Source organism: Chroicocephalus ridibundus, chromosome 1, assembly GCF_963924245.1.
Source record: "Chroicocephalus ridibundus chromosome 1, bChrRid1.1, whole genome shotgun sequence".
Taxonomy (NCBI): domain Eukaryota; kingdom Metazoa; phylum Chordata; class Aves; order Charadriiformes; family Laridae; genus Chroicocephalus; species Chroicocephalus ridibundus.
This window is the reverse complement of record NC_086284.1, coordinates 29,586,965-29,605,986: the sequence shown is the minus strand read 5'-3', so window position 1 is coordinate 29,605,986 and position 19,022 is coordinate 29,586,965. Positions and strand designations below refer to the sequence as shown.

The 19,022-nt window shown below is 45.1% G+C and overlaps 1 protein-coding gene across 3 annotated transcripts; it reads right to left on the bottom strand.

The window, feature by feature from the left end:
• Window positions 1–330: 330 nt before the first annotated feature.
• Window positions 331–18,455, bottom strand: SERTM1 (serine rich and transmembrane domain containing 1). 3 transcript variants are annotated; one of them, XM_063332871.1, is made up of 3 exons: window positions 18,332–18,455; window positions 11,217–11,315; window positions 331–3,697 (listed from the first exon to the last, which is right to left on the bottom strand). In XM_063332871.1, the coding sequence occupies exon 3, from the start codon at window positions 3,510–3,512 to the stop codon at window positions 3,189–3,191; it is 324 nt and encodes a 107-aa protein (XP_063188941.1). In that variant the 5' UTR covers window positions 3,513–3,697; window positions 11,217–11,315; window positions 18,332–18,455; the 3' UTR covers window positions 331–3,188. The 3 variants fall into 3 exon arrangements, with proteins under 3 accessions (XP_063188941.1, XP_063188951.1, XP_063188959.1); XM_063332881.1 differs by lacking the exon at window positions 18,332–18,455 and adding an exon at window positions 14,458–17,292; XM_063332889.1 differs by lacking the exon at window positions 18,332–18,455 and adding an exon at window positions 15,162–17,292.
• Between the last annotated feature and the right edge of the window lie 567 nt (window positions 18,456–19,022).

Here is a 19,022-nt window from a genome sequence, read left to right as displayed (position 1 = left end):
TTTTCTTTTTTATTTTTTCTTTTTATCTTGAAGAATAAATACTTACTAATCCTCAAAAATGCCATTGTGCTTTTTGCCTGTGGCTTCTCCTGATGCTATTCTGTTGGATCCAACTTGTTTCTACTCAGATCTGTCCTGATGAGAACAGGTGCAACTCAGCTGAAATCACGATGACTGTATATAGTCCCATATGTCACTGCAGAGTGGAAAAAGAAATTAATAGCATCTAGTAAACTACAAAGCAGAATCAAATGTGTGGTTTCAGTTACCTTTGCTACTTTGTGCAGTCTGAAAAACACTTTTTGCTCTTGTGAAGTTTAATAACAGATCATTGAACAAAGCCAATCAGTTTTCAGCAGTCTGTATTTAACATTAAATGTCTCTACATCCACAAGCATAAAATCGTAATGGGAAACATATCTCTGGGAATAAATACCCATCTCAGACTGTGGTCTCATCTCTGGTTCTGATTAAATTCCTGCATTTGCAGCAAAGGAAGCAACAAATTTACAACTCTGTAGGTAAGAGAAGATAGTTGAACAGTTGCTCCATCTTGATTTACAGTTCATTTATTTTTATCTACCAGTCAACACACAAATACATTCTGTTGCAGGTTTGGGATTTGGAAGAGCTTTCAGAAAGCAAATAATGTTACCTGATCCCTTTAAAATAGTTAAGTCTTTTCCCAAGGGCTATCATCAATTACAGTGAAAAGTGACTTACAAGGACTTTTTGTCTAGATGAATAAAATATTCCAGAGACTAAATACATTCATCAAACCGGTTTGGCTCAGAGAACCTGCAGGCTTTAGTTCTTTATTAGTCAGCAAGATCTTTGACCTTTGTAAGGAGCTAATCACCACCATAAGTCATTACCACTTAATGTAGGTTCACTTTTAAAAATTGGAAACACCAACTCCAGCATCATCCGTCTGTGGCTTGGCACTGAACAGACGTGTTTCTAATGATTATATTTAGATGTGGCTTTCCCCATTTCTCTTCTAAAGCCTGTGCAGTTAATGGCAGAATGCAGGAGAGTATGTGTAACAGATCTGGTGTGGAGGTCTTCTGCAGTTCCCTGACCCCTCGGCCAGCTGGGCCATAGTGCCGTGTGGGGAGAGCAGTCGGTCACAGCTGTGACATTTCCGTACCCCTCCTTGGGTCTCTCCAGTGACTTGGATCCCGCCATGAGAGCAAAATTTGCATGGAGTGGAGTGGCAGGGCCGGGCTGTGCTCACACACTGCAGGGAGGACAGCGAGGAACGGCACAGCACAGCGTGGGGCTGCAGTCCCAGCAGGTCAAACTTGGCATTTCGAATCATTTCTTTGATTGTTTGGCTTGATTTAATTCCCAGCTGACCACCATATACTGTTCACGATGCTGCTAGTTATTTTACTGCAGAAATTGAGTGGTGGGTTACATTTCAGGCAGGGGGGAAATCGTAACCCAGAATCGCAAAGAGGAGTGAGATTGTGAAAGATCATCCATTTCTTACCCTCTCATCTCTGGCCTCTCCTTATGGTGATGGGGAAAAGGGGCAGAGCAACTGCCTTTTTCCTTCTGATCTCCTCGTACCTCGAGGCTGCACCTCAAATACTGTGTTCAATTTTGGGCCCCTCAATACAAAAAAGACATTGAGATGCTGGAGCAAGTCCAGAGAAGGGCAGCGAAGCTGGTGAGGGGTCTAGAGAACAAGTCTTATGAGGAGCGGCTGAGGGAACTGGGGTTGTTCAGCCTGGAGAAAAGGAGGCTGAGAGGGGACATTATTGTTCTCTACAACTACCTGAAAGGAGGTTGTAGAGAGGTGGGGGTCGGTCTCTTCTCCCAAGTAACAGGCGATAGGACAAGAAGAAATGGCCTCAAGTTGCAGGAGGGGAGGTTTAGATGATTGGATATTAGGAAAAAGTTTTACACTGAAAGGGTTATCAAGCATTGGAACAGGCTGCCCAGGGAAGTGGTTGAGTCACCATCCCTGGAGGTATTTCAAAGATGTGTAGACGTGGTGCTTAGGGACATGGTTTAGTGGTGGTTTTGGCAGTGCTAGGATAATGGTTGGACTCAATGATCTTAAAGGTCCCTTCCAACCTAGATGATTCTATTCTATGATTCTACCCTCTGCAGGTACACCTTGCACCCCCTGAGTGTCAGAGCACAAGCCTGCTTGGCCATTACGCAGATCCTTGTGTCCCCTCTCCACCCCAGTGTGCATTTGTGAAATTACAGGACACAATCCGGCCCAGAAAGTCCTCACCAGTACAAACACCCATGCCTAAAGGACAGTTACAGGAGCTATTCCGTTGCTAGCTGTGGTTGTTGTATGCAGATCTTGTAAAAGAAACCACTGCTTTGTACTGGTATCCAGTAAGAACAAACTACAGTATCAGTGAAGGATGCGAAGGAGTTGTGTGATATTTATGATTCAGCAGCAAAAGCTGCCCCCTAGAGGAACAAGTCATCAAGCAAATTAGATGCAATGGGGTCCTAAAAACACCTCCACACATTCAGCAGCGAGCATTGTTATTATAGTCACTTTACTACGTTAACCAAAGATATTCAAAAACTGAAATACAGAGACTTTATACAGAATGAGTTAGGAGTACAAATAAACAAAAGTAACATTCTTCAGGAAATGGATTTTAGTTGTGTTTTATAAACATCAATAAATACTGAAAAAGACATGAAAATTAAAAAAGAAACAATACCAACAACTTTAAATTGTCCCAGTATTTATAATTTAAGCTGAGTTTTTATACTTTTGCAATAGAGATTTCATCCACAAGTCCTTATCTAATTGAAAAAGGAAAAAGAAAAGTAGTCAGCACACTACTCATACAAAACCAGGGAAAGGGTCACAACTAGAGCAAAAAAATGACACATCCAGTTAGAACTGTATTACAATTTGGCAGGAATACTCTCGATGAACACCGTGTATGTGTGAGAAAAAGACAGCATCACTATTACAGGCATGAAACGATGATCGTGTCATTATCCGTTGTCCAAAATGAAGAAGAACATTAGCAAAAGGGGAAATGAAGACTAGAAAAAGAAAGAAAAAAAACCCAACAACTAAGGAAACCTTAAAAGCCACCTCTTCATAATAGTCTTCTAAGGCAAATGTTGCATGCACTACCTCCCCATGAAACTAGACAAAGCTCTTCCATTCCCCGTGCGTTTCCTTTCATTTAGTTTCATGAAGAAAGGTTTGAGAGGGCGGAGCGCTGGGAAGAAATACTACAAACCTCTAAATTAGTGAAAGAACTTCCAGCATCACTATTATATTCTGGGTAGGAGGAACTGGAAGAAATTATGTTTTTCAGCCTCTGAAGTGCAATGATCAATAGCAAAAGGAGAAAAGCTAAGAGACTAAGGAATATAGAAACATAGACATAGACGTTGGATAAACGGCCAGGCGATGAATCCACTGAAGTTGAAAGGGATGTGGGATACAGCTCCAGAAAAGTCCCATTTTCCATGTTTCCTACAAATCCAGAAGACGGGTCGAGTTCTGACATTTTTGGGTTTGTGTTTTAAAAATCACAACAGATCTTGGATTCAAAGGCAGGTTTAGCAGCATAACAAAGGGGTTATTTTAGGCAACCATTTCTTCATCGCAAGGAAGAGATAACAAGTCAGCCAGTGATGAAATTTATCCTTTACTGCTCAAGCCCAGGACAACGTAAGATGTTATCCTTTGGAACTGCAAGGGGAAAAAAAAAAAAAGCAAGATTAATTTACTAGGAGGTAATGTGATTTAATGTGCGCCTGAGACAATCTAGTTCTTAAGAGTTCCAAGTTATTATTCCTTAGCATTAAGCTTCAATTCTTAAAGCATTAGCTAACAAATATCTTTATATCTCTGTTTCCCAAAATGCAGGGATTAGGAGAAATCCTACCCATCAATGAATTAAAATTGACCCTTCCCCACTATGAGTTGTTTAACTGAGGAATGGCACAATCAAAAATGTACTTTATATGGGACAGGCATATTGGAATCCAGTTTTGTCTTGTGGATAAAAGCTATTCAAGGAACAAAAACCCCTCTCAGGACTTCAGCTCGCAATTTAGATGAGCAAGGCTGCTCAACACCGTGATGGATGACAAATCCACTGCCATTAGTCACTTACTCCACACTGCCTCGGCAGAAGTACCCAGAATGAGAAATTCTGCCAGACTTGCCTTCTTACTATATAAGAAACGGATCAAATGGTTTCAAAGATCAAAATGCAACTCGCTGTAATGCTGCCACAGGGATCTCAATGGCAGGCACATTTCTGTGAAGTGTTGCAGCTTCTGACACCTACAACATGTAGGCGTGGATGGGGCTTTGAGCAGCCTGGTCTAGTGGGAGGTGTCCCTGCCCATGGCAGGGGGTTGGAACTAGATGAACTTTAAGGTCCCTTCCAACCCGAACCATTCTGTGATTCTGTGATACCAGCAAAATCCCGAGGGAATGAGCAGCCCTGGCAGCTCAGCAAACACCAGGAGACTATCTAAGGGCAGCGAATGCAAATGGGGAAGAGATCCCATCTTTGAAGTGCCTCCAGCCACTTTGTGTTTGAACCTGGAAGCTCAGGTGCTGGCAAAGGTCAGAAAAGCACAGGACGCGTAGACCAGGGTTTGCTTAGCTGCTTTTCTTCAAACTGACATATTTAGTGCCCAGGTGCAGTCTGGAAGTGTAAGAGAAGGCTTGGTGATGCGGAATTGCTTGCAAAAAGCTGACATGCTATAGCTGAATTTCATGGTGTAATCCATTGCCTTTGCAAGGTGCAAGCATGTAGGAAATGAAGCTCATTTTCTGCCTATAATCCTCCACATGCAATATTTCTGTCCATCCATCCATGGTCAACCTCTCACTGCAGATATTCAGGCACCACAAGGAAAGGCAGCGAGCTTTCCTCCCACGAAGGAGACAATATCCATACAGAACTATGTTCCCACTGTGGTCCCTCTCATCTTGACCTTGCTTTCAGCCTCATCCTGCGGTCCCAGTTCAATACAATTATCTCTAACTCACAGTTAGAGGCTTTGAGAAAAATCTCACTGATTTTTATCGTGACAGAGAGAGTAAACACTGTCAGCATCAACCAGAAAGACAGAATCAGGCCCTTGAAGTAATGATTGTGAGTGTCTGTGGTCTCTCCTTCTATGTGTCGCTCAGCTGCCCAAGTGTTGTTGGGTTGTCTCTGAGTTCCCACCCAAGGGTCCCAGCACTGTTCCCGGCAATGGTCTGCCTTATCATTTTTCCTTTAAATGTGCTACCTCTGCTAACTTAGAAAAGCACCTCTTTCTTCAAGAGGCTGACACTTTTTGACACTAGGTGGGACCCAACCTGGACTAAAGATCCTTAAGTAGGATAAGGTACTTTTCTGCTGGTGCTGTTTCTTCTCTGAGAACACAGAAGCCTTGGAGGCACCCACTGAAAATGCTAAGAAGTTTGCTTTGCAGTCACTGAAGCTATTTGCATAGTTACCCACTGTACTATTGCACTGTAAATTAAATTTAGGAGGCTATGCTATATGCTGTGAAAAGACCCAAGTGCCTGAGTAAACAAGGACTACATTAAGCAGTAGGTAGAATCTAATTCTACTTTTTTAAACCCCAATTTATTTTCTATACCTCAGAACTACATCTAGACTACATAAACCAGGTCAAGGCTATTCTCTGGTCTCAGGGACAACTTGTGTGGTACACTGCATCAAGACAGTTAAAATCCCTTTTATCCACATGGACAGGATGGCCAAATCACAGCTGCCTTTGGGAATGAATGATGGCCAATCCTAGCCCCAAATACGTCCAGGCTTGGCGGGTGCTAGCTGGCCAAAACCATGTCAGGTGTGCTTGCTAATTCCACAGGAGAGATGATGACAGGCTTATTCCCTGACCTGGATTAATTTACTACTACGTACACATCCGTATTTTCATGGATAAAAGGTTACATTCCAGATGCTATTTTATTGTTTATTTATTGCATTTATTGTTTTATTACGGAGCTTTTGGTAGTCTCAATCAAGCATCCTGATAGCCTACAAGATATGCAGGAGTACAAAACTGCATCTGCAAATACCAGATAAAACTATTCTTACCCTGGTGGTATATAACTCATACTGATGCATAAAATATACTATAACAAAACCATTTTATGACCCTAATAGTATTTAGCCCCACAAGAAACAGTATTTTATGTACCTCGTGAAATAAGTCACAATAGACTGAACAAAGAGAGATCCTTATGAGATTATACTCCTTTTGAACTGTCTTTAATTTAGTGATCCAAAATTAACTAACGGAACAATACATGTTCATTTCATGTTCTGGAAGTAGTTAAGTGTGTTATAGCTAATTTATCCTTTTTAAAAGATAAGCTTTGATACAGAAGATGCTTATCCTTGATTACTCATCATAATGAAAAGCAGATCCATTATTAATTGAATTGCTCTAGAATAACTTAAGGAATTAATTCACATAAATTCTTTAACATGGCAGAAGTTAAAAGCCTTTAAATTCTTCACAAATTTGAAATCCACTACATTCTACTTTTACCATTAACAGTTTTGGCCCTGGTACAAGGGAGAACTATGTCATGGGACTTTCTTTGAAGTTAGTGGAAGATTTATGGTCTTAAAAAGGACTAATCAGAACCTCACAGATGAGCAGAGATCTGAGTGCTTTGCTAGATCAGAGCCTTTATAGGTCTTACAATGTCAACTGGGCTATTTTTAACTGAGCATTTCGTAGTGAGATCAGAGACACTGTAAACTCTGATTCCAAACGACTATGGCCCAGATCCTAGTTGCCTCACTCACACTGCGTAGTGATGTGATGTATAAATGAATCTCACCGTAAAATGTAGCTTCAGTTAAAGTGGCTCTTTGGGTAATATTTTTGGAAGGAAAAAAAAAAAAGTGTTGTTTTAATCACACATTTAAAAATACGGACCTAAAGTGTAAGGTCCTACTCAGTCTAAAAGGATTTTTACCAGCCATCTGTACCCTGTTGGGAGCAAAACAGCAAAATCCTACAGAGTGTGAACATATCTGAGTTCCTGACATCTCAGTAGTATTCATAGGAAAGGTACAAAACGTGTACGGAAATAAAATGGATCCCACCCTCATCCCTGATGATGTTCCCTGGTGCTGTTCCAGCATAGCAACCCCACTGGAGAGTGGCCAGGATGAGTGCAGGGGTGCAAATGCTGTTCTGGACCGAAACTCAGCTACACAGTCCTCGGGCTGCCCGAACCTCTGCCTCGCCGCGAATCAGACCTCCCAGCCTTCAAGAGGGGAACTCACAAGCAATTTTATTCAGCGCACCACAGCTAATGCTTCGGCTCAGGTTCCTGCTTTTGCCGGGAGACGAAGGTAAGTGGCATAACCATTTGTCTCTCTTACCCTAATCCTTCCAGGGGAATAACCCCCAATGAAGTCAGGTGTCAGCTTCACCTTCTTGTTTGGAAATTGGTTTTGAGCATTTCTGAAAACTGAACAGAACACCATTATAACATCTAGCCCAAATCTGGTCCCAAAAAAATGATTGGGAATTTTGTCACTGACTTTGAAGTGTAACGGCAAAATTAAGAATGGCTGACCCCAATAAATCCATTGTCTTTCTGAGAGCCGTAAACCCATCATGGAATTCAACTAATGAGCCAAAGTTTTCAAATTCTGTATTGGTCCCTACCTTTCCCTCATCTATTGTTGGAAAGCTGGGTTGGTTTAACGCAACGACTGAATTTGAAGTGCTGTTTTTGAATGACTGGAGATGGAGAGGAACCCTGACTCTGACAGGATAAGGCTTCCCGAATAACCAGTCCTGAAAACTCCTGGAACAGGAGAACCGGGACCTGTCTGCTGGGGAACTCAGATTTTGTGGTGTAGCTGGATCCAGATTACTACCTCAGAGGCACCTCTGCAATCCCAGGACAGGGATGGGTGGCTTGAGGTGGCTTCCTGAGTCATCGAGTCCCACCCCACCACTGTAGGAAGTCCCAGGTCATACTCTGCCTTTCCAACACCGTCTGACTTTTCCCGCTGCTATTCCTCCCTTGTTACACAGCCTTGCTGCTCTAATGGGCAAACTGCTTGGAGAGATTCACTCATTTCAGCAAAACTACTCACCGTACCAAGAAGGCACAGACCACCTTCCCGCTCTGCTGGTTTTAAATGCACAAGGGAGCAAAACCTTGCTCTGCTACGTCAGTCCCCAAATATGAGATCTGGCACACAAGGAAAGGCTCTGCTCGTGGTGTCATTTGTACATCCTCACTTTTCAACCAGAATCACTATTGAAGTATTTTCCTCCAGCTGGGCATTGTTCCGCCATTCATGCCCTCGGTATGAATCACTTTTCCCAGGCGAGGACAACCACTCTTCCTCCAAGGGCAGGGCTACCTGCAGATACTGCAGGCAAGCTCAGCTGGAGTTTTTCATCATTTCTTTTATCCCGTGGTAAGTGGGAGACAGGCAAATTGGCATTCACCAAAAGCAGGGCAAACTGGGTAGGTGAGGGATTAAGCAAGCCATCACTGTGTAAGAGGTAAATCCCAGGTACCATGCAGTATCATGCCTGGGTGGCCATGCCAAAGCTATCAACTCTTTGTATCTTTGATGGCACCTGTCATAAAACCTGTTTTTTGTTTTTTTTTTCAGAAAATGGAAATGGGGTCAGGAGCAGAGGCCTCATCAATTATCATATCCCCTGAGTGCCAAATTATATGTAACATGCAATTTAATCTTGAGCATCGCTGAGACAGTAGTCATCTCCCAGTTCAGTCTAAGGTGAATGTTAAAAGAGATTGCAGCACTTTCCGGGATGGCATGCAGTAAACAGAGAGCTTTTTCATAGTCCCAATGTCATAAATCCTTTACCAACCAGTTGCCTGCATTGTATTTCTCTGCATATCTTGATGCAACAACTCTATTTCTCCAGGCTCAGTGAAATATAATTTAATGGAGCATACCCACAACCACTGAGGCCCTAAAAATTGAGGAGCAGGGAGCAAAGATAAGTCTGGCAGATTCATTTTCTTGGGAGATTATCAACCATAGATAAACATTATGTTTTCTTGGTTCTTCCTGGCTTTTTGTGACTACAAACTGAGAAATATGGCTATTTCAGAGGTTTCATAATGTTTAAGCAGAGAGACAAACTGACATCAAAGAAAACCTGTGTTTTTATGCTACATAAACTAACATTTTTGTCACAATCTCCCATCAACTTTTTCTTTACGGATAGAAGGTATTCTGAAAAGTCATTTTCTTATTGTAAACAACTCCTAACAGAGGAGAGCTTAATGTGCTTTTACAAGAGTTACAACAGTGAGGTCCCTTGTCCTGTCAGACATCAATACGCTGTTAATTGTATCTGCCATCCTTCCCTAAAAAACTAAAACCCTTTTGGCTGATTTCAGCCCAATGTATACAGAAAGGCAGAGGATGAATGCAACAGAAAGATTAGATTTCTACCATCGTCTTCAAAGAAGCTTCTTCAAAGCGCGGGACAGCTGAAGAAGCTCGCCTGTCAGGTGTCCATGGATTCTGGCAGAAGGAGGCTCTGGCCGCCAGCCTTCATTTCTTTGCACATGCTGTCCTCCTGCGGATACAGTTCCCATGCTTGCACACACATGTGTCCAGGGAGACATGGAGATGAGGGTCAAAGAACAATGTGCCCACAAGGCATGACTTGAGACTGTCCCCCTGATGGGGAGGATCTGGTGCAAATGGCACTGAAATTACTGGCCATTAATGTGTCTAGGAAATGTCTAGGAGAGGGAGATTAGTTGCTTAGGTGGTACTCTGGATCTGTGCAGAAATTGCTTGCTCCGTATGAGCTCTTTGTTTTGAGTAGGAGAGGGGAGGTAGAGGACATTCATTAAAGATGACACTGATTATCTGTATGAAAGGACTCACAAGTGTGTTCTCTGCTCTCTTTTGCCCTTTTGGGAAGTTAAAGCCAGGAGTGAGCAGATAATGATATCATCCCCTCATGACCTGAAACCAGAACCCCCTCTCCTTCGTTCAGCATCAGGGCAGGAAGAGCAGGAGGAGGATTGTGCAGGTTCCCAGAAGAGACCCCAGGTGATAACGGTGGTGCCAGTTCCAGGACGAAACCTCCTCATCCCAAAAAGGTGTGTCACCCCCCCAAGTCCTGTTACCACAACGATTACTTCCAAAAGCTGGCAGCATGTTTTCACTAGATTTATTACAAAGATTAAGGTTTCTCATGATCTTCACTAATTCGATATACGTACGAAGGACAGTGAGCTTCTGCTTTAATTCTTTCATCTTCCCCTCACCGCCTTCATTTTCTACATTTATTTCCTGCATATAGCACTATATCACTACGTATCGTCCTTCCAGCTAACATGTAACGCCAAGCATTTAATGCCAATAAAAATATGTTTGCATGCTCATACTAAAGCGCTGAATGAACTTTACATACAGGGAACCCTTCAGCCTTGAAAGGCAATTTGCTCTAAGACTGGAAAAATGTAGCAATTTAACATCACACAACTAAATTAGTCAGTCGCTCTAGACAGAACAGAAGTGAGTAACGTTTTATTCCATTGAAAATGTAGGTAGGAAAGGCAAAGAATGTCTGCTAGACGGGAGTTTAGCAAGAATACTATCCTTGATACTTCTTATTCTTGCATAAATGCCTTCGCCAATTGAAAGACCACAAATAAGTAGGATGCTTCTTTTTCCTGTTACAGATGGAGCACAGAATCCCTTTATCTCTCTTACCTCTCTGCCTGGGAAACAGGATCAGTCTGATCAACTGACTCAATAAAACAGTGCACACAAGGAAAAGGAAAAACTATTTCCTGCCACAAGCAAAGTCTTCCTTTTAATTTATGATCTAATTTCATTTTTTATTATTATTTAATATGATTTAAATTTACGACTTTTAAAATCTACGAAGACAAGGGCCCAGATGGCTTGGTTGCAGGTTAAAATTGAGTTATATTTTGTTTGGGGTTTTGTGTGGGGCTGGGAAAAGGAACCTCAGAGTCATAAGGATACTTAGATTAATTCAGATTAATTCAATAGGATCAAATGCTTGTATCATTTACATTTCCCATGGATCTGCACATCATAGAGTTATATATAGTAGTGTGAAGCAAAGGCATCATGACCCGGGATCAGACCCAGAGCCTGTCAGTTGAATCTGCTCCTAAAAGTAAGAGAAAAACAAGGAAAGAGGATGAATAAAATACTTACAAGCAGGCAGATATGGGGATGCAAGCCAAATGTCCGATGCGCAGGATGTGGTTAGTTATCACGCCCAGATCTAAAGGGACTGCATGCTGAGTAAAGCCCCTATAAAAAAGCAAATTAAAGCTGAAGAGCTTAGTAATAACTGCGTTAATAAAAAAAGAGGGAGAAGAACTGCTGAATTTTGACTGCTTTCGGTGACAGAAATTTCAGAAGAAAACAAAAAAACTGGAATCCTGGCTTGTATTTTATTTCTGCTGGCCACATCCTTCTGCTGTCCAGTTACAGCACTGCATGAATAATATAAAAACCATGCTTATCTCGTCATCTTTGCTTTATAGCCATGCCTTGATAACACCTTTCTCTTCTTCTTTTGCAGAGTGCCTGAGGACCAAGACAGCCTGCTGTCCCCCGGCACTGCCTTAAGCACCGGAGCACTGTATCTGCCCTCCAATTCATTTCACATAATCCCCTAAAGACTTCTGCCAGGAATCAGGTCTTTCTGTATTACACACCATTATTTATTTATTCTCTTTATTTCAGACAATCTGCAGTTTAAGTCAACTTACCTGAAATCCCCAAACTGAACACTGTCTGTGCACAAGGGTAACTAGCAGATTTTGTGCGTGCTACATTCGTTCGATACCTAAAATTAAAATGTGGCCCCTGAACTGTTTTTAATAAAGCAAATTAAATTGGTTGTATATGAAGAAACAATCCCAGACGACGCAGACTGAAGCAAAAGTAGGGCTACTTTCAAAAAGATCCTCTCCCTCTGGGGAAGAAAAGACGCTTGCACAATCATTACACATCTCGGAGCTCTACCCTTTCAGCACATTTGGTTTGAACTGCATTAGAGAAGCAGATCTCTGGGGTTGAATGTTAATGCATTGTTGTGTTGCTTTCATCCCTTCAATCACTGCATCACTTATGGTTTAAGCCTGTCCAAGTTCAATAAAGAAAATTATCTGGTGCAGCTGTTAAAAGTCAGCATTGTTGAAATACAAATGTTTTGATAACACTGATTATACTAATGTTCCACCCAAGGGGAGCCGGACGGCTCCCTGACCCCCTCCCTGTGTAGAAGGAGAGGTGGGAGGCTGCAGGTGAACCCCGATGTCGGCTTCCCCGGGGATGGACCCAGCACAGTCTCCGGATGGGAGGGCACGCACCCCATTGCCCAGAAGCACACAGGCTGAGGCAGGTGGTGGTACTGGGATGGAGAGGGGGATGCAACAGCCCCCGTATACCTTTTCTCTGGCAAATCTGCCTCGTGTCACAAAGAGCTCGATCCTCTGCCCCTCAGTTTTGTCCGCTCGTAGCAGAGAGCCTTTCCCTTCCCTTTGTTTCTTTTAGAGCAGGAAAAGAGGCACGGATCTCTGCAACCAGGACTGTATCTTCAAACAAGACAAATATAAATGAATTTGCTTCTTCTCCAGCTCTCTCTTGTCTCTGCAGGATCTTCTGTAGTTCACCTGCCCCCAGACACACAGAGCGCTGCTCCTGTCCATTTAGCCCTTCATTCAATGCAATGCCTCCATCCCCGGCAAGGCGAAGGGAACAGAGCCTACCAAATCTTGAGCTGATTAAACACTCGGGAGATGCAGTGCAAAACACAATACATCCTCAAGGCTCTTTAAATGCGTGCATTCATATTCAAATGACAAGCGTACACAGTGAGATGGAGAGGTCTGAGCTTTTAATTACCTTTGAAGAACACAGAAATATTTGGACCAGAACATCATTTGCACCGGTCTTACGCCCTTCACAGCTATTTTCACAGTCTCAGCTGCAGCAGCAGCCTACAGCCAAGGCTCGCACTGACCATGTTCTGGCACAGCAGGATTTGGCCCAAACACACTCCCCATCACCAATAAGATAAGCAGGGAGCAGGGACCTATCTGTTCCCTGTATCTCTTGGGATGTGAATGGGGAAGGAGTCTCATGGCTGTACATCTGGGACATCAGATGGGGAAACAAGACCCTCCATGGTCCTGCCTCCCATGGGAGTGTGAGTCTGAACATCACCCAAGGGACACACAGTTGCCAGGAAAATTAGTGTCCTTCCTGTGTTAGTTTGCTAATAATATTTATTTCCCACTTTTGTTGAAAATTTCCTGTGAAAAATTACAGGTTGCTAAAAAAAATTAACCCAATAAACCTCAAAGTTCCACTCTTCCTTAACCACAGTGATGGGTCATATTTGATTTCTCAATGTCTAGTCCCAGCTTTATTCCTTTTATTCCCGCTCTGAATAACTTTTGTTCCTGTTGGCCACTTTCAGACAAATCCAGCCCCAGGCAGAAACCTCAAAGACAGTCAAGCTCCTACAGTTTAATGACAGCAGATGATCAGGAAGGGGAGACATGAAGGTTCACATAGCCATTTGGTTCCTCCTAATAGCTTTAGGTCTCAGTAATTGACTTCTACAGTCAAACACTGCCATTGAGATGTCACTGCCAAAGTAATAGACCGCGGGTGCCCATGGAGACAGCAGGCTGTAAAGGAGGTCCAGGGCAAGGTTAGCCAGGGGAGACGGAGGAATTGGTGAGTATCAGGATTCCTTAATTTCTTCATTTTGTGGAATGACTTCTTGTTTGATTTCTTGGAACCCCAAAATTTGAAAGTTTTGTCCAAAGAGAAAATGTAGTGTAGGGTGGCATGGCCGCTTAAGTAGAAATGTACATTTTCACAGGGCAAAAAGAAAGGAAGGTAAAAAAAATTAAAAAACAGTTAAAGCCCGTTTCCCTCAGTGGAACAAGTATATGAAAATATTTCAACTGCTTCTGTCTTGTCATCTGCTTTCATAGTTGAGTCATCCCCTTCCTGCCACCCCTCCTTGCAGGGGCTGCAATCGGCTGTGTGGAGTATCCCAACACTGATAAGCCTCTTGGGAGAAGATGCCACCCAGCACATGTGGGGCGGTGGTGATACAATTAATCTCAGAACAAACAAAAGTTAATTACGAGCTTTGTTAGCTCATACCTGACTCCTAGCGCGGGGTCCCGATAACCACCTTTTGTATTCAACACAAGTGGACCAGCGCTGGCCTCCACACCTGGGGGAAAGCGGCCGATGCAGCGGAAGGCTGTGAGCTGCATTCGCCCTTCCTGAAACTGCATGGGGCAGTGCTCCAGCTCCTCCACATCACCATTTACTCAGAGCAAAACCTACCAGATAAAATATCAAGCCCCAGGGCAAGCAGTCCTTGTTATCAGAGCTTGCTTTCATTCTCCATCACACTCACCTGTGAAGCTAACAACTTGCAGGGCTCAGACCCTCAGGTTCAGCATCCCTCCAGGTAAAGGGGGAGAAAAAGCAGCTGAAATATCAGGCACGGTCCCCTTCACCTACCAGGAATAAAGTTTCAGGACAAAACGTGGCTAAATCTGGAAGTGAATGGATTTAAGGTCTCTATTTTCCCCCTCAGTGCTGTGGCACAGCATCCTGCCAGATGACGGATGAGGTGGCTGCACACAGGAGTGTAGCTGGAAGCCTCCGTCTCTCGCATTCCATGGGTCATGTCCACCCCTGGTGGGCACATCGTGCCAGCAAGTCTCAGGAGCCCTCCTTGTAGACTTCAGCAAGGGCCTCTGCTGAACAGTAAGTGGCCCTTAACTTCACTAGCAAAGGGATTATTAGTTCTTAACTAATGAAGTTGTGACCCAGTAAGTGGAGTCCAGAGTGATAAGAAAACACTTTCCTATGGTAAAAGTCAGCTGACACACAGGCTTCAATATATTTTATAAAAACAAACAAAGTATATGGTCCATATCAAACCCTAAAATGTCAAGGCAGATTTCATTTTAACCTCCCAAGAAATCTCGGCACAATACAAAGCTAGGACAGAATTTTGTACACTTGATTCATCAGAAACCTCTGTTAACATATCGTTTTGTTTCAGAATTTTTTCTCCCCCCCAAAAAAGCAGATTCAGTACCGACTACGTACTGTGAACTTAAATGTCAAGGGAATTTGAGGCACAGATGTGCTATCACAGTAACTCCAATCGCTGTAACTCTGCTTCCTGACTCCGGTGCCTCAGCCTGCTTTACCAAGAGACGTAAGAAAACAGCCTTCTCCTTTGATTCTCTGTTTCCCCTCGGTGGTGTAACAGAAAAGATCTCCATCCTCATGCCATTCCTGATTTTACCAACGCAGGCTGCAGGGCCTCCCTTGACAAAGAGTCCGTGCCATTATCGTATCTGTATTTGTGCGCATAGTATTGACACGTTGTCACAGTTTGCAAAACAGTCTGCAATAACTTACGCAAAGATACGACACTATTGCAAAGGGGGTTGCAGTGAACCACGCTGTGATGTGTAAGCATAAGGGGGCAGGGTTGCACCTGAAATGCCAAAAAGAGCGAGTGAGGAGAACATGGACTACGGAAGGAGAGCTTCTGCTGGTGTGCGACATTGCCTCGCAGGTGTCCTAGCTTTAGAGGACACTGTTGTGCTCAAATCCAGAGCCAGACTAATTCCAGTGACAGGGATGGTGGCAGCACGGGTGAGGGCTTGTCTCAGCATCTCACCAGACAGCCGCTGAAGGCATCACAGCAAAAGCAGACGTGCTGGGACATGTCAAGGAAATTAATGAAATGATGGATAAGGTGCCTACACGAAGCTACAAGTAAGCACAAGGCAAAGCTCGGGGAAATACAAAGGTGGTAGCTTGAGGGAGACAGATGCTGAGGGCTGACCAAAGCCCAGGGGGTATGTCTTGGTAAAGAGGTGGGACATCACGTATGGGGAGACTACGGAGGACACTTGAAGCCTGCGACTGACATGTCCGACACAGGGGAGAAGGGGGAGCAGGACTGACAAAGAGGGCAGAGGCAGCCGAAGCGGCAGGCTAAGAGGTGGGTTTTTGCAGCAGCGCCGTGGATCAACTATGCCGTAACAGGATTTCCTTCACACACGCCAGGAAAAGGAGGTAACCGCAGCCATGAAGACACAAGGGGAGGAATGCTTGCAAGAGAGTGCAGGAGGTAGAGGTGAAAATGTCTTGACTTTTTAGTATTTAAATTCCAAGTCTCAAACCTATCAGAAACACCACATTTTTCAGTAACTTCTGGATGTTCTCTCTCATTGAACTAATTCCTCTTCTGCTTCTGCGTAGATGGGGCGCCAGGAGGAAAACTGCACTGCTTCCTGCCTCTGATGTGGAATTTACAGAATACCATTTATAATTTGCGCTGCACCAGTAAGACCCAATTATGAACCAAGACACTTGGCAGACACAAGCTGTCCCAGTCAGCCTTTTACATCTGAAAATGCAAACAGCAATAACTTCCTAAGCCAGATATATTCATATACATAATACGCACCTACTTGGTGATAGTACTAGAGTAGATTTGAATGCTGAAATAGTCCAGGACCCCTCCCTTCCCCACCAGTTCAAGGTCTTACAGCATTTCTCCTGTTGACAGCAATGCACACGTACTGGCTATAGCAAGAAGCAGTCTGCAGGCAGGCAAGCCTGCACACCAGAGCAGAGGAAAGCTGGGGAAACACAAGGGAGATGGGGGTGACAGAGCCTGCCTCTCCTTCCCCCACCTTGGGTGATAGGGATGACCCAGTCCGAGGATGAGGTGGGGTGGGGAAGGAAGACAGCCGGTATCCAGCTACAACCAGCAGTGACCATCCCTAAGGGGGACAAGCCCTTCTAGGCATTATAGCAGAGAGGAGGCCAGCGGTTTCAGATTGCCCTTCATTTCAGTCTGTTCAGGCACGGAAAAGTCAGAGCGGGGTCAAAATGACAGTAAAAGCAAAATCATAAGGAAACAGACATCAGCCCTCCAGCTGGATCCCTTATCAGAATAAAACTGCCAGTACCATGTACATTCTATATGGTCCAGATTTTATACATTTCTCCTGTTCATCTTTCTCCCATTCTGCTACAATTACCAGAGATTTAAATTTAATAATACTCAGTGTGCATTCCTAATTTTCTTTGCTTATATAAATGTTAATCAACATGGCAAATGCTCAGCCCTTTACCACTATTTTCACAATTTCCCTCTAACTGTTTAGCATTTGCAAAGGTAGGAAGAGTTTGCTTCACTTGCTTTCTGTCCCAAACTTCATTACCTACTGAAACGATACTGTAACAGCCTGCAGCTTTTAGGTAGGCATAAAGTGTTTGGAAAGGGCATGTTTTTGTGCATCCATGCTGTTTTTCTTTTTCCACGTTGTGCTGTCTAAGCTCAGCTCTTCTCCCAGTAGGTCGGATAGGCATTTTACAATTTATTTGCAGAGGGAGCAATTCCTTTCCTGTCATCTTCCTGCAAACAATGTGAAAGAGCACACGGGTGGCAATCCACGCTTATACCCCCAGAGCCAAAAATGTGCTTGCACAGTGATGACCCAACGCTCTGCACTATCAAACCCCGCGTCTGCGGCATCTTTCAGAAATGGAAACCAACCCGTGCCTCCCTTCTCTCGGCATCCCTCCTTCCCGAAGCAGCGCACCCCCAGACGCTGTCCCCACGCTCTCCCAGAGCGCTCCCCTCTCTGCCGCCAGCAAAAGCAATTTCTCCAAAACGGAAAAGTATTCATTCAATTCAAGCACTTTGACAACCCACGAAGTCAGTAAGGACAAAAAACAGGTTCTTTCCAAAACGCGTTTGGGAACGACCAAACACAGGCCTAACACATACCTAGGTTAAACGCCTGTGAAAATCAGATGCCCTTGATTACGGAACACGAAAGACAAAACATTCGGAGGGCTCTGCCGGAGCAGCAGCCGCCCGTGAGGCGCGGAGGGCACAGCGGCATCCAGCCCCGCTCGGGAGACCCGCTTCAGGGCGGGAAGGCACCGCTCGGCACCGGGCAGCGATGGGCAGGGACGGGCAGCGATGGGCAGCGGTGCTCGTGGGCTGCGGGAAGGTGAGCGACACTTCCCAGCGCACCGGGCCAGCCCTCCCCAGCCCAGCCTCAACTCAAAACCCGGGGGCACGAATAAAGCGCAGGGGAGAAAAAACCACCCCAAACCCGAAGTTGCCGACCTCCCCTTAAAGGGGGAGAGGGACGGACCCCGCCGAAATGCTTCGGCTGCGGCGTAACCGGCAGCGCGGCGTCCTCCCTCCCTCTGTCCCTCCCGCACCCAGCCCCGCTCACCGCGCACGGCCCCGGCTCCGGCTCCGGCTCCGGCTCCGGCTCCCGCCGCCGTCCCGCCGGCCGCGGAGGGAGCACCGCCCCCGGCCCGCCCCTCGCCCGTCCCCGCCGCGCTGCCCGCCCGCCGGCCGCCGACCCCAGCCCCCGGGGCCGCAGGCGTGGGGAGGCGGTGGGTCCGGGGGCTGGGGGACAGGCTGCCAGCTCAGTGTGTGAGTCCGGGCAAGGTGCTTCCTTCACCTTGCGGGGGGACGAGCCCCCTCCGTCTTCCTGCCGTTGGGAGGATGAAAGTCACCGGGATTTATCGGTCATCGTACAAACCCACGCCGACACCTGGCTCTTGCCGTCCCACGGGCGCCCCGTGGGATAGACCGCTGAAACGCGTCGCTCTCGGGCTCCAGAGGCTGATCCTTTTCCAAAGAGAGACCAGGTGAAGTCTTTGCCCCGAGAAGTTGTGGATGCCTCATCCCTGGAAGTCTTCAAGGCCAGGTTGGATGGGGTTTGAGCAACCTGGTCTAGCAGGAGGTGTCCCTGCCCATGGCAGGGGGGTTGGAATTGGATGATCTCTCAGGTCCATTCCAACTCTAACCATGTTACAGTTCTATGATTCTACACCTAAGTGGGCAAAGCAGCTCATGGGAAATGCGGGCTCCTCAGGGGCAGAGAGTCTGCAGAGGGTCAGATAGCAGCGCCACAA

What these genes read in the sequence shown, in the direction of transcription:
- SERTM1 (XM_063332871.1), bottom strand. Translation starts at nt 3,512, where the DNA reads ATGTCAGAACTCGACCCGTCTTCTGGATTTGTAGGAAACATGGAAAAT.